This window comes from Caloenas nicobarica, chromosome Z (genome assembly GCF_036013445.1).
Source record: "Caloenas nicobarica isolate bCalNic1 chromosome Z, bCalNic1.hap1, whole genome shotgun sequence".
NCBI lineage: Eukaryota > Metazoa > Chordata > Aves > Columbiformes > Columbidae > Caloenas > Caloenas nicobarica.
The window spans coordinates 88788765-88804966 of record NC_088284.1 but is presented as its reverse complement, the minus strand read 5'-3'; the positions used below and the strand labels follow the sequence as shown (position 1 = coordinate 88804966).

Sequence of the window (16202 nt, the reverse complement as noted above, 5' to 3'; positions counted from 1 at the left end):
ATGTGACCAAATAACTGGTTTAACTGTTTTCTCTGGTGAAGCCTTCTGATACAATACTTGTACTTATGATTTTAGTGTGCAGAAAACATGGAGAGGTTGATTTCCTCAGGAAGTATAAAACTAACACTGAAAGGCCTTAATCACCTAGAAACCCCTTTACATGTGTTTCTGCTACTTCACTCCTATGACTCCTCAGAGTCCTACTACAACCAATAGCTTTTCTTCATGAGAAGATATAGATTCTTTTAAGAAGTCAGATGCTTTTTGTTTGATTATCCTTTTGATTATTTCTAGACCCACGTACATAGAACTTGACTGGTTATGACATTTCATAAACATATAGAAAGAATGTAACATGATTTTGGTAATTGTCCAAAACAGTATTGCACATTAATTAGAGAACTTCAAACTATACTTAAATAACAAAACATCATTTCTGATAGAGAATATCTTCTCTGTGAAGTATAGTGGTGATTTATCTCTGCCTGTTATATAATGTAAGCCATGGTTTGAATTCATCAGTGGTACCATTGGCATTACAGAAATAAGTTGATTCTATTTATACTTTTCAAAACCAGCAGCATTTTGGACTTGAACCTGGTAGGTACTATGTGATTATTTTCTTCCTGTTCAGTAAATTAAGATTTAGTCCTAATCCCAATGAAGTCAATGGAACATCTTTGACTTGTACATGGTATTGTCCAAGGGCCTCAAGAGCAGTGATGATACATTTTTACAGATGTGTAAATGTATAAAAATATGCTTTCTGGCTTGTGTAGTTCTGGAAATGCAACTGAATACAACTTGTTTCTAATGACGGATGCTACTGGCATCCAAAAAAGAAAACACAATGATGAGTTTCTAGGAGACCATAAGCAGCCACATAAAGGAACTCAAGAAAAGAAATAACCACATGGAGAAAACCAGCCCTTTTGAAATAGTTACAGAATAGCATTGAAATTGCTGCATTTATTTGGAAATTATAAAAATGTGTGCAAAATGCATAAAATCTGATTATCTTATGTTGAAAAGTCTATGCAAACTTGGTTGATCTACAAGAAAAAATTCTTCATTGGAATACACCTCTTCAAACTTATTCACTCTGTCTTACCAGTGACAACCCATTTCATACTTTTAAATGCTTCATCAGACAAACAACATGAATCAAACACTCTGCTATGTAATTTTTATTGGTACCAAAACAGTAGACACTACTCATGTTAAATATTATCCAATACCTTAAGGGATAAGTGAAGGAACATTTTGGAGAGAACTACTGTTTCATTAGCTGGATTTAAATTTAAATATGCTGTTAGGAGTTTGTTTTAATAACTTCCAGATACATAGATTCCTTTTTAGTAAGCATTGTAGACTTATTCTGAATCTGGAAGCATTCATTCCAGCATTCATTTTGACCAATTAACAATTAAATTATAACTCTGTGTTGCAAAGTATTACAACTGTTTTTCAAATTTCAGTAGTATGGCTTCCCTCAAGGTAAGCTGAATGGCTGTGCTGAATTGTGCCAACTATGTGACTAATAAAATTACAACAGTGAGTTACAAAAAGTTCTTCAGAGACCATAAATCAAACAGAAATGTTGACTGGGGAGAAAAAAAAAAAAAAAAAAAAGACAGGAAAAATATCTGTGCCAAGTATGTTAGTATTAAAAAAAGAAAGTGGTGAATAAATTGATATTTATCCTAAGATCTGCCAGAGGCATAGTTTGGAAAGCCAGACATTTATGAATGAGAACTAAAAAACACATACAAAAAAACATGAGTATGTGGAGAGATCTATTGCATCATGCATAATCACACAGAAAATACTTCACTTTTGAGTATGGTGCGTCATTCATTTCTATTAAAGAAAATGAAATTTCTTGACATTTTCAAAACATTATCACAAATACAGTGGTACATTTGGGTTGCAATGATACACAGGCACACAGACAAAAAGAACAGGAATGGATGAAAAGTGGGGAATGCCAGTTTCCATGCTGGAATCAGGTTACTGCCAAGCAAGTGAAGATTTTCTCCGTGGGCTTTTTTTCTTCCTTTTTAAGAGCACAGTATCAGAGGGGTATTAAGGAAATTCTTGAATCTACAAGCTAGGACATGTGGCCACTGTGCTGAAACCATATTCAAGAAGTTTCTATTCGGCAGTACTTTGTAGACCCCTTGCTACAAGGGGGACAAGTGGGAACATGCCATAGTCCTACACTTCCTACATAGAAAGACCTTATTCTTAGCAATCCTTCCTATCCAGCTGTTTCTTTCTGAAAGACAAGCAACTCTAGTCTTTCACGCCAGCTAATAAATAGAGATAATATGTTTTGTACTGTATTGCATGGGTTCTGTTGCAATTAGTGAAATATGGATGCAAAATCTTCCAGATGTATTTCCTGAGGCACAATCTGTCCGTATGAAGGAATGCATCTCTACACCCCCAACTGGTGTAAAGATGTACTTTAGAAACATGCTTTGCTCTATAGCATGATTTTACCAACTCAACCTGAAAACAGCTATTCCCCATTTTTAAGATGAGACAATAGGACTGGTAAAGGACTGGCCAGTTAAATGAGGACTAAATTTACTAACACTAGGAACAGGTTTAAAGGAGTGAATAATGGGGCTTTAGACACCTGATGTGAAGCAGGCACTCTGGCTTACTCTGCCATTAACAGTCAATATTGGATATGTGGCACATATCCCTCCTTTTTCAGGAGCTACACAACTATAAGGTCACTTTTATCAAATGACGGCAATGTGACCCACTCAATTTGACACCTCAACAAACCTTGAGAAAAGTGCCATCGCATTTTGGATCCTAACATTTCTGAGTGCAAAACCCATGCTACCTCAGGCCTGGCTGGGGAGTTCACAGGAATCTGTCACGGTTGCACTGCTAATCAAAGGAAAGAGACTCTTGAAAATACAGGAGAAAGCATCTAGAATTTCAAAATTAATTAATGCAAATGGAAAAATATCTTCTGCCACTTTCTAAATTTAGTCAAGACTACTAACTCCAGGAAGAAATCAAAGCTGGGAATGAAAGCAAGTGTGACAGAGATGAAAAGTGTAGTTGAAGAAAGCATAATTTGTTTCATTAACTGTATACTAAAGGAAGATATTACTGGCCAGGAATGCAGCCAGAGAATCAAGAAGCTGGAATGGGATTTAAAGGGACACTCAGCTTGTGGATCATTCTGATGATGCTTCTATGGGTACTCTCAGCCAGGAGAAAAATATATTTACCACAACTGTGCAGCATCACTTCAATCCTGTTTAAGACATCTGTCTATGAAAGTTTATCTAAACCCTAATACTGGTAGATAATGGGATAGTTACAGATCTGAGGCAATTGAGATGAGATTCACCAAGTCCTCATAGTAATAGCAAAATAGATACAACTGTATTAACCTTCCCGGTGATTTCCCATTAATATCAAAAATATTTACTCAAAATTATATCTTCAACTTGGACAATAGCTGGAACTCAGTGAGAGATTTCAGCTTAGAGACATCACGTAACACACACTTCAATTGTGATACAAGTTTCTGTTGTTTTTCTTCTATTGTAAGACCACCAATAGTTACAGAACAGCCATTCTTGTAATGAATATTGCATATGACTGTTTTCTTACAAATGAAAGGAAGAATAAAACCTGCTGTTTCTTGATGGGACAAAATTTTTCCACTATGACCTCATGCTTTCTTTACCAGAGTGATTGTATTACACTACCAGATCATCACGCAATTCCAATTAAAGAGATGAACTGTTTTCTTCATCAGATGAATTTTAGAAGCAGAAGATCAGCAGCATGCAAGGTCTGCTTCAACTGTGGAATGACTTAAATATTCTGAAGACAGCCTTACTCTGAAAAAGAATCTTCTGCGATCCACACTCTAAAACCTTACCCCCCGTTCCAACATGTAGATTTTAGCAATTTTTGCTTTACCTTACCAAATTACAAGGAACTAACAATCTAAATCATAAACGAAACAACTGTCATGTGCTAAACTTTTCTATTGCCTAAATATTATGCTAAATCATCTAGCTAGCTAAGGAGGCAAAGATGACTTTGAAACATTCTAGACCCCCTAACACTTTACCAAATACAAAAAATAAAGGATGCCAAGCAAAATGAGAGTTTTAAAAATCAGACGCAGTAGTATAAAAAACGAAATGGTGGTAGATATCAAACTTAGGGCAGAAGGAAAGTTGAAAGATTTAAAAGACGGCCTCTTCTACCACATAGTCCTTATATTGTTCATAAAAGTGACAAATGCAAGAACATAAAAGGAGAGAAGAAAATCTTCAACTTCCAAAGACAGAGTCTGTCAAAAGAACAAGACACTTAAGGTTCTTTATTATGTTAATTGCTTAAAGAAAAAGTCTATATACCTATTCAAAGAAAAAGAGAGCTAGGAGCTATCATTAACACCTGCTGCATTATCTAACTTCAGTTCTAAACTTGACATTAAACATTAAACATGAAAATAATTATCTTTCTGTATTCTTCAGAAAACTAGTCTTTCTGAACATTCAAACACCGGAAAGGACACTAAGTTAACATGGTCTGAAAAAATGCCTGAAGCCTCCAAGTCAACATATTTGGGGGCCGTTTGCACCTTTGCTTCACCGAGTTCATTTCATTAAAAGTGAACATTTCATTTCTTCAAGTAATCCATTAGTTTGGGATAGGTCCAAAATAAATGAAGCAGAGTTCCTTTGGGGAGCAATTTCTTCAGCAGAAGCCAGTGTGATTTATTGGGCTGCAGAATAATCTTCCAAGAGATTTGAAAGCCTGATAGCTGGGTCCATTGAAAACTAGACTTGATGACACTCCAGAAAATATACTGCCCAGCATCGAGGAATATGAAGATTGGCTAAGTCTTTCCCTGCTCTAATTTTGGTGAGCTGGACAAGCATATGTGATTTAACGGGAATGGAATTTAATACATCTCCTTTATAGTAGAAAGGGTTTTGAAAACAAGACAGAGGCCAGACTATTCACAAGGTGTTTTTAAGAAAAGCATAGGTATCTTCCTTAGGAAAAGTACTCTTGATAATTTTACAGTATAATTTCATCCTCACATTTGATCCTTAAAACCTAATTATAGATTCAGCATGAAACAAACTTAATGATTACTGAATTAATCTTAAAGCTCAGTATTTAAAAAAAAAAAAAAAAAAGAAGAAAAAAGCAGCAGAATAGAGCAAAAATGCTAAAAAAAACCCCAACAAAATTGTAGACCCTTTTCTCCCAAAGACAATATTCAGCCGAATGGTGCATTTGCTCGTGAACCTGCAATGTACCTGAATGGCGAGCACCGGTGGCTCCATAGGAATTCATCCTGTCATTTAATTCTGACATTCAATGAGTTTCTATGGAGCCACCGGTGCTTGCCATTCAGGTACATTGCAGGGTTCATAAAGATACTATATTGTTAATGACCGGGCTTTGTTCTGTAAAATCCTACAATGGAAAGATAACAATCTAGGATAGAGAACTCACATTTCTCACTCATTTCCTCTCCCTGCTTCCTACCAGTTTACTTGTTTGCAGCTTTTTGCCCCTTAGTTTGTCAGCTTTCTCTACATAAAAATCCTCCAAAATTTGCAGGCCATAGGAACATTTTGCATCGTCAAATGACTGTGACACTAGGCTGAAATCATGTCAATGCACTAATCTAATTGCTTTCTAAAGTTCTTGGTCAATTTGTTAATTAATTATTAATTATTTATACATAACACATATACAATAATATAATAATATATATAATAATTATAATAATTATAATAATTAATTATCTTTGTCTAAAAGCTATTTAATTGCACCAAACATCTTGAACTCACTAGCAGCCTTCTTCTGACATAAGACAATACTGTGCAACACTTTGTGAATATATTTAAAGTTACAATATGTTCCTTAAAAGATCTGGGAACCTCCTCCATTGTCAATCAAACACAGTGACTTTTCTGTGCTTGGAATTTCTAAGAACGGAGGTCATGCTCACCAAATAATAATTTGGTTTGGTCCATTTGGGAAGTACTCTCTCCCACTTGCTGTGTTCAAATTTGAACATTTTCTGTAATCACATACCCTTTCTTTTTCATCCAGAAGCAGTCACAGATTCAGCACATTTTTTAAAGTAACTTGTAGGCAACACCTTTTTGGTGTAGTGACAGCTGCTGAGGTCATCGCTCTGTACTTGACAAGTTAGAGATTCATACCTAGCTATTCACAAGCAAGAACAAGGACAACTGATGCATACCTAAATTAAAGCACGTCTCGAAGGTAGAAATAAATGACAACAAACAAAGTGTGTGGACATTACTATTAATCTATAGCTTTTCCATATTCAAATTTCAGACTGAATGACATCTAGGTCTGATGCAGTTGGAACACAACACAGAGGAATAAAAGCATGCTGCTCAGGAATGTCACTCTAATGCATCCCTATTCTAATGGCTTAGCCTGAACTGCCCACAGAAAGCCCCACAGTTCTGGCAAACAGCCAAGTTCGACAGATTTTTGCAGAGCCTGTATAGGAAAGGTAGTTAAAGGTTACCCATTTAAATAAAACACAGTTACTTGGATCCAGAAAGGACTGATACAATCAAAATGGAAGTGGAAATACAGCACCCAGGTCCAAAGCTCATATTTTGAAGTCCTTAGGTCACTCCTACCTAACCCCCTATAGAAAGGGAGAAGTGATAGAAGAGGATGCAGGAGGTTGACCTTGGTTAGGTAGGAGAATGGCATGCGGATCAGGACAGCACAGCTGAGTAAGCCTGTAGAGAAGTGTAGAATTTAAGATATGTCCTTCCTCTGTAGGCTGGCTAGGTCTATGTCTTTATTCATAGCTTGCTGTTTTTGTGAATCCCATTTGAAATGCTTGATTCTTCCAGGGCTTTATTTAGGGTAACCTCAGCACTTAATTCAGGGATGAAAGGACCCTGCAAGTAAAAAGTAGGCACTGAAATCCTCTCTGTTGCATCACCAAAATTGCAATTTGAATCTGATGAGAAGGTAAAAAGAAAATGCAAGAAGAAAAAGCAGGTCCCAATGTAGTACTTCAGGTATCATCAGTAAAGACACCTTGATTATAAATCAGTGCCCAGTAAACCTACATATGAGAGCAAAGTCAAGGTCTTAATCTCTTGAGACAAACGGAAACATTCAAAAAAGCAAATATTGCACTACTGAGGCTGCAATCAAGCGGCATGCATCCTCAGGCTCATTTAATGGAAGATCACTACAATATATTCCAATCATTTTTCTCATTTTATGGTTGGTACCTTATTTTTAGTTTAGATGAAGTCCTAGACCTTGCCCCCAATAAACACATAAACAATTCTACCAGCTGAACTGGAAAGATGGCATAGGGTGGAAATGAGGACCACAAAGGAAAAGGACTCATTTAAGCCAGAACTGCTATTGAAAGAAATGTCCAAAAGACTACTATGTTGAGTATTTGACTGTTTGCTCCTTTGCAGAAGGAATCACTGCCCAGAGCAATGAGGATTACGCTCAGTTAAACAAAGCACTTTTGCCTTTAAATCTACATCATCTTAGCCAATTCTTTCTCTCTAGATGTTTCTTTAGTGGTCTAAAAATCATCCAACTTTTCAGAATAACTCCATTCCCAGGCTGAGAACTTGCCAGGAGACTACAACAGTGTGTGATATCAAGTGAAATCTTATTCAGCTTCCTAAGTGCAAATCTACAAACATAATTTACTATTTCACTGACAAAAGTCAACCACTTCCTTTGGGTTTTATAGTCAGTGCTGGAAACACACACTAATAGGCTCTGCAATCACATAATTAGTCTCTTTCCTCTAAGCCAAGTATCAGTTTCTCATTCTGGTCTGCAATAATTCCAGGGCTCAGAGATGTAGGGCCAGAAGGGACTCTTAGATCACCTTAACTAACTCCTGTATACTTTCAGACTTCAAGACTTCTTACAGTCACCCTGTAACTAAGCCAACTAAAGTACAAATGACATTTCCCAAAACTTTTAGGAAGGTATCTATCCTTGGCTTGAAGATATCTAGAGATACACCATTTTGGTAATTTGTTCTTTCATTCCTAAACATTTTACTAGATCTTTTCCTTACTGAAATTATCTTTCTTTTCTCCCCTCTCTGCCCCCATCATTTGTCTGCAGTCAGTATATTCTTTTTCAGAAGGACCTTTGTATATGCTAATGGAGCAACATTTCAAGCTTTTGTCATTACTGTGGACAAGTCAAACACATTAAGTTCTCCAATTCCCAAAGTCACAACAATCATGTAGCTTTTATTTCAATCATTTCCATTTTTGCAATATTTATTTTAGTGGCTAAACACCAAGACCATATGTGATGTTCCAGTATATGTTTCAAGCAACAGCATCCAGAAAGAACGGCTGTAATTATATTTTAATCTTTTAATACCTTATTTATTTTTGCAATCAACATCATTGCTAACTTTTATAACTTCTTCTTGTACCTAAATAAGACTTGTTTCATTTATTTCCTTAAAATGAATTTTCTAAGCGATTTGATAGGCTGCATATATCAAAGATAACAATGTGCTTTAACAAGCTTTTTTATAATCTAACAGAAAATTCTATAATTCTGGGCAAGTCAGTCATTTATTCCATTGCATATTCATCACACTGGTAGCATTGCTGATGTGATTACTTCAGATTACTAGGACGCAACATGTTAAAGAGATCCATTGACTTCACTTGGAATATTCATACAAAGTTACACACATAAACTCATGGATAGCAACAAAGAAACTGTGTTTTAATTCAGAAAGCAAAATAATTCAATCACCACTCAGTGCAATAAATGGAAGCAAATAGAAATGGCAGTTCTCAATTTTCAAAATCTTTTAGCTCTTTTCAAACTTTCTCAAATTCATTTAAAAATGTTATGCTATAAATTAAGATCTTTGATTTTTTTTTTTCTCTGTAGGTACTCCCACAAACTATATATGTTATTACAGGGCAAAAAAATAGGCCTTAGAAAAACACATTAAAAATCCACTAACCCCAAGAGCATTTTTGCAATGGCTGCTGTATTTAACTATATTTGCTGATGCCAGTGGCAGTTGCATTGGGCTATAGATGATCTCTACTCAGGATGCTCAAGGAGAACAGCACCAATTGTTTGATTTGATGGTTCCCTTTCTTTGTTTGGTGCCCACAGACTGTTTTCAATGGATGTGCAGCATATAACTGGAAATTCTATATGATGAGCATTTAACTATATATGTGCACATAGTTTTTACAATTACAATGAGGCTTATTTTTCTTTTGATCTACAAAGGAGTGCTGTCAACTGATGCTAGTGTTAAACAGCTTTGATATACTACAAACATAATATTTGACAGCAGGAGATTTAGCTAGTCATCCATCCAAAATAATTTGATTTTGCTATCTTTTATTTTCTTGTCATTAAATATGCTTTCAGTCTGTTCTGTTTTGGCATACAGTGCACAGAGATCCACATAGCCAGGCACACAGACGGAAGGTCCTACAGGGTCCTCACGAAGAGACCAGGCTCCATACACTGTAATATAGCGTAAAGGCCTCCGCCAACGTGTAATTGACTTGACACATCTTGAACTGTACCTCTGATGCAATGGATGTGGGAGTCTCTTTGAACTAAATTCTGGGACCTATGAACATGTATCGCTTGACGACATAATTTTCAGTCAGATAGAATAAATAGTAACAACAAATACAATTATCATGTATTTAGAAAAAGTTCTGTCTCAAATTGGCTCAAAGCAGGCATCTGAGAACAATTCAGCAAGTTCTTCATGGTGATCTCTTAAGCAATCAGTAACAATAACCAGTCACATCACACACAGTTGGGTGCATACTATCTGTCCAGAGTCAAGTTCAATTAAGACTAGTTACATGTTGCAAAAGCTTTCCACTTTACACTGTGTGATGCAAGTATTTAGAATGTGTACAACAATACCTACAACTGCTGACCCTCAGAGGTCTAATCTGAGGAACTATCCTGGCCTCAGTGAATTCCTCAGTTTATGGCTGTGAGAACTGTCTCCAGTGACAAACGGCTTCTGTAAACACTTTTTGTGTTTCTGGGAAAAATTCCAGCTCTGCTTTGTCCCTGATGATATTTACCCACTACAAGTGGAGCTAGCTGAAATAATATTGTGTGTACATGCATTTGTACACTGGCACAGCTCATTAGAATACATGGCATTTCTAGTAGAAGAAGTTTACAATTGCAGAATAGGCGTAGCCTCCCATATCTTTCAAATGTGGCATTTGATGGTACTCAGCATCAGTGAAACCACTAATGTACACAGAAAGAACAAATATGTACAACTAAACAAACACATACTGCTATCATTTTTTAAGAAATTACATTTTACCTTCATTGAGCCTGCTGGTTATTCAAATATCAGTGTGATAGGTCCTTCAAATGCTTGACACAAATGAGTGGATAGCAAAAAATGAATGCACTCCCGCAACCTTCCTCCCTCATATCTAGAACAATGCATGCCATTTAGCTGTAAGTGCTCCTCAGGTAACTTGCATTCAGCACAACCACTAATGTGCAATAAATCTAGTAATACATGACTGATTACTCACCTCATCAACTTGAGGATCTTGAGCCTGAGCAGCATTGGGCACTGGGGAGTCACAGTCTGGGCTATAATGCTCACAATAGTCATATGCAGCTCTGGGGTCAGCTATAATCAACAGCTGCTGTATCTCACCCTGCAGGAAAGCAAATGCAGGTTAAATAACAAAAACAAAGATTGTCTATAGTTCATCAGAAGTACAGGGTTTTCATTCAGAAGACAAAACTAGGCATACAGTACTTATATTCGATGTCAATATTTATAGTTATAAATAACATATCTACTTAATTTCTGCTGCTATTTTGGAAAACATTTTAACTACTGCTCATGTGGCAAAACAATGCAAATTAATACTGAATGGATTAGGTGTAAAATTCTGGCTTAGAATGCTGTCTGATTTGGAATGCAGAGGGTGGGAAGGTGTAACTCCTGCTCTGTCACTTTCATGCTGTTTGTTTACTCCTTCACTGGGAACTAGTCTAAATTCCTAAGATTTAATTCAGGGTACTTCCTATTACCAGCATGCAGCTCAGCATGCAAGTGATCAACAATATAATTCTGAGAGTTTGCATCACATCTGTACTCTCAAAGAAGGGAGAAGAGAAAACAAAGTAAAAAAGGCTGTACCAGAGACACAGTTACTGGAACAAAAATAATTAAGTAAGCACTGTGTAAATACACACTACAGAATATGTTGAAATAAAAATTTTAACAGCTAACAAACTTTTTTTTTTCATCTCTATTCCCATATATCATGCATAAACCCAACACCACAGTAAAGAGACCCACTATTCTGGATAATAAAAATGGCTCTGCTGAGATCCCCTACAGAGACTTTGTATGTTTATCATTTTCCACAGAAAGCTGTCTGGTATCCAGTGTATTTCTTAACATAGTGGTACCATTTAAAGAGCGTTAGGTAAATTCCTGCCAACATTTCCACTATAAATTTCCTCATTCAGGAGCTTCTTATGCTGTCATAAAAATAAGGTTGTTGAAAATTGGCACACGTTCTTGGTCAAAACCTATTAACTTAAACCTCTCCTTATTTCTCCAGAAGGGGCGATTTTTAAGCTTTTACATACTTCTCATGTAATTTTATTTTGTTTTTACCAAAAATGGGGGCAAAGAAATAACTTTTTTAGTATACCTGTGCATGGTTTGTCTTTAAAGAGAAAATATCATTACTGATGGAAATGTACAGCTGGGGAAATTCTCAATTATCTCAGTATTTCCAAAATTTCTTTACATGTCTCAGAACAGTGGCCTTTAACAAATTAACAAAATTGGATAATATTTTAAAATAGTAAAGAATTATTTGCAATGCTCCTTCCTTTCAAAAAGAGAAGTCACAGAAAGAAGAAAAAAAACCCTCAAACTGAAAATAATCAACCAACCTTCTGCAGTTCTCCTAGTCCTACAGTATTTTTTACTAACTTATTTAACATAAAATATGTTTCTTAGCACATAATGGCTATACATTACAAACCTGTTTTCTTGTAATACTCTCAACTCACTTTATAGGCTCATGTATGTCTCAGATTAATTTAGAGTTGGAATATATATATATTTTAAGCTTCCAGAAATACTACAAATGCCACAGTTTGTTTCCTTGCCAGTGGCTCTGGACCCTCTCTCTTATTTTCCTTAGCTCACTGACTCTTTCTGATTCAGACATCATCCCACAAAACCTGCTATACATTCAGAGAATTTCCCTCTTTGATTCTTTGCATGACTCCCTCAAGGAGTGGGAGTGCTTTGAGAGGTTTAGTACAGTCATTGTCAGCCTGGGCTACGCATCCCCCATCTCCGGCAAAGTGTTTCCAAAGCGCTCTGCCCTTCCTCTTTCACCAGCCAAATTAAAACCAAGTGAAGCAGAGGAATAAGTTTGAGAGAATTAGCAACTGAAAAAGAGGTAACTCTTTGGGAGCAACCATTAGAGATGGATGTGTAGAACCTCTGTCCTCACCATGTTGAGCTCAGGTCATTGTCTTGCTACATGCCGCTGAACATACATGGAGATGCCCACACAGATCACCACGTGTGCAGTGTGCCAGCTAGTGCGAGTAATGCCAAAACTGCTCCTGAAACTACTGCTGTTTAGTATGATAGGCTAAGAGAACCCAGGCTGGGGAATATTGCCAGTATTCTGTAGCTGGCTTCGTGCTGATCTTGAATGCCATGGAATTTTGGCACTGGGTTTTGTCGGCTTGTGTGTTTGCAAGAAGCACTCAGCATGCTGTTACCACTTGGCTTAGATGTCTCTAAATTGGTTAAAGCAGCTCCTGATCCATTGACTGCACTTCCCAGCCCCGCCTGTCTGGCTGTCATGGGTCCACATAGAGGGAGGCCCTCAGAAGTCTCACCCAGTATACAGAAATTGCCGCTGGTGATTCATGCGTGAGAAGTTTACTGAGGAACTGATTGATTTTTACATTTGGCTTCTCAAACATTAATTTTTCTCTTTGTCCTTTAACATCTGCTATAAAAAATATTTCCAGGAAATTACTGTTTTTCTATTTTTTAGTTTTATTTTCCTGTCTTCGCTAATTAAATGGCTTGAGGATTTGTACATGATGTATTGGCAGTGCTGTTCCACCAGCCAGTGAAGAGCTTTCATTTCAAATCAGGTCAGTCATCTCAGCACATGAAATTCCACATACATTATTATGGATTTCGTTATTGTGATTTATCATTCTAAGCTATTTGTTGGACAAATCTACACTCTTTCTCTTTGAGAAATTTTCACAGAATTACTTCAATCTTCACAAACACATTCTTTGATTTTAACTGCTTGACTTTGTGAGACTGAAATATAATTTTATAAAGTTCTTTGTGAATAAACTACAAATACTTAATCTGGCCATACTCCATGACCTGGTGTCACAAATTAAGGATCTAATATTCTATCTGACCAAGTTCCAAGAACTTGAAATGAAAAAATGGATAAAAGGAGTCAGGGGTTATTAAAAGTTCTAATATTTGCTCTCTAAAACAACACTGAGGTATCTAAACATATATGCATAAAGTTATTCTTGCATGAAACTTGCAGGAAAAAAGGAAGTGTCACAGTATAGAATTATGAAAGCAAGAAAGGGAGAGCAAAGAGGCAGAAGGAGACAGGAGAACAAAGAGAAATTTGCAAATATACCTGAGCATTCTTGAAATACTCTGAAAAATGCATAGAGGGAAAAAAAGTACAAAAGGCAGCTTTCTGTATAGATTAGTTCTATTTCCTTGTCTATGAAATTGTCATAACCACCTTTGTTGGGAAAGACCGCTCAGGCAATTTCACAAAGTTGATAGATGATATACAGTGTGTTATACCAGTCAAATATTTGATGTTTGTGCTGAGCCAGTCTTCCACCATGATTTGGTGTCAGAGATAAGTGGAATGACAGTAGAACGCAGAAGCAGAGAGCTTGTGGTGATGTATCAGACAGATCATAGAATCATAAAATAGTTTGGGTTGGAAGGGACCTTCAGAGGTCATCTATTCACAGTCTACCCCCACCCCGCCATGAGCAGGGACATCTTCAACTAGATCAGGTTGCTCAGAGCCCTGTCCAGCCTGGCCTTGAATGTCTCCAGGGATGGGGCATCTATCAACTCTCTGGGCACAGTCACTTTTTCATCTTATTACTTGTAGTAATATTCACACTTAACTTGCCCCCCAAACTGCAAAAAGCCTATTTAGCCCTTAACAAGAAAAATCTGCTGCCTTACAATAATTTTTTTATCTTGGATAATACTAAATACAATGTCTTTTAAACAGTGTTTATCAGATATATAACATTATTACGATGAGAAAGCTGAGAGCTAGGAGGTATTCAAGCATACCTAACATTAAGCATAGAAGCACTGCTTTTAAGTAAAATGGATCATTTTGGAGTCTTAATATTTAGTTTGGATCATAAATACTTTATTGAATAGAAACTAAGTTGTTGTCAAAGCCAACACATAACTCAAAGTCAATGCATAGCTGAGTATTCATTGCAATACAGAATAAAAATAGTCCCTGAATGTTCTAATTCCTCTCTATTTTGGGAATGTGGTCATAATTAAAATCAGCAGCTTTTGAATCAGCCTCATGGTTATATGAAAAAAGTTGCCTGAGAATCATAAAATATCTTGCCCACCAGTTATGCCTAGCATGAAAACATGGTACAGAAAGATTACTTCTGTAGCATTGTCCTAAAAGGCACTCTACAACATAAGCTACTCTGTAGAATCCTCCAAGACTATTAAAAGGAGTTAATTAGATGTGAGGCAACATTTACTTCTTTGTGGCATGCCACAGCAAATGTGGAGAACCAGGCTGCAGAGCTACAAGGAGAATACGCTCAGATGAGTTGAATGCCCACCTACTGGAACAGCAGCACAAGCGTTCCCTCCCATCCACTGTTCTACAGTCAGGAACAGCCCAGCAAAGAATGAAAAGTGTGTGATGAGCTCAGCCATTGAAAATTCCTCTGTGAATCTCACAGACATCCCACAGTGACATTCTAGAATAAGTTTATGTGTATGTACACTTCCAGGATCCGTTGAAAAACACACCTCATGAAGTAGTAATGCACAAGGTGAGGTATCTGCACTGAAAATACAGCCAGTTTGCAATACTGAAAAAAAAGTGTTGACTAAAAAGAAAAGGAAATGGAAACCAAATTTGCAGGAAAGCAGTAGACTACCAAGTTCTCTTTCCAATTTTACTGACTTTCTCTTGATGTAATTATTGCTTTAGTTAACCTCATGGTAGTAATCGCTATATTTGATTCCACCTTTTTCGAGGTTTTCTTAGTTTACACAGCAGAAACTGGAATAAGGAAAATCTCTGGTTAGATATAGCGTCAGATTTTTTCAATGACGTAGATCATTGAGGGTCTGAGAAGGAAAGGGATTATTTTACCATTATAAGCAATAAATGTTAATACCTGCTTATTATCTTAATTGCGACTTCATAAAGAGTCTTAATTATTATCTCTCTTCTTGAAACATTCTCTTTTCCTTTTAACTATGTAATCTTACTAATGCTTTCTAAATATGGTGTGCTAGAAAAGTACAACCATAAAATAGTTCATTTATAGTCTAGTTATGAGCTAGAAGTTTCTATCATTGATAAAAGACATCTCTACTATCACCTGCCAGCATTGTTAAAAAGGCAAAAGTATGAATTCTTACAAGGCTGTAAGGGCACTACATGAAGGAATCAGTGCTGAAGTAATTGTTTTTTTCCTGTAGTTAAAATTTTATGGTCTAGCTCCCTAGTTCTACAAGAACCTCTAACAGTTCAGTTGTAATGACAGATTTTCAGGATATCTCTTTCAAAAGGATCTTAATAAAACAATAATCCTGCCAGGTGAAAGTGACCTTTGTCCAGGGAATAGCAGGTAAGCATTACTTGAGAAGCTCTGAAGGACCCTCTCCACAGAAGCAAACTTCACAAATTATCCAAAACATCTAAACAAACAAAAAAAAATCTAAGTAATCTTTCTAGTTGCACAATTAGGATGCTACATAACAATGTGACCGGACCAGAGTTGAGAATTCATGTTGTAGTTTCTTAATGTAAAATAATTAAATT

At 36.4% G+C, this 16202-nt stretch overlaps 1 protein-coding gene across 1 annotated transcript in view; it reads right to left on the bottom strand.

The window, feature by feature from the left end:
- The window catches only part of COL11A1 (collagen type XI alpha 1 chain), a 150469-nt gene that overhangs the window by 103785 nt on the left and 30482 nt on the right, over positions 1–16202 (bottom strand). The window contains exon 5 of the mRNA XM_065655392.1: positions 10629–10757. Within this exon, the coding sequence (XP_065511464.1) occupies positions 10629–10757 (129 nt within the window). The remainder of the gene's footprint in view (positions 1–10628; positions 10758–16202) is intronic.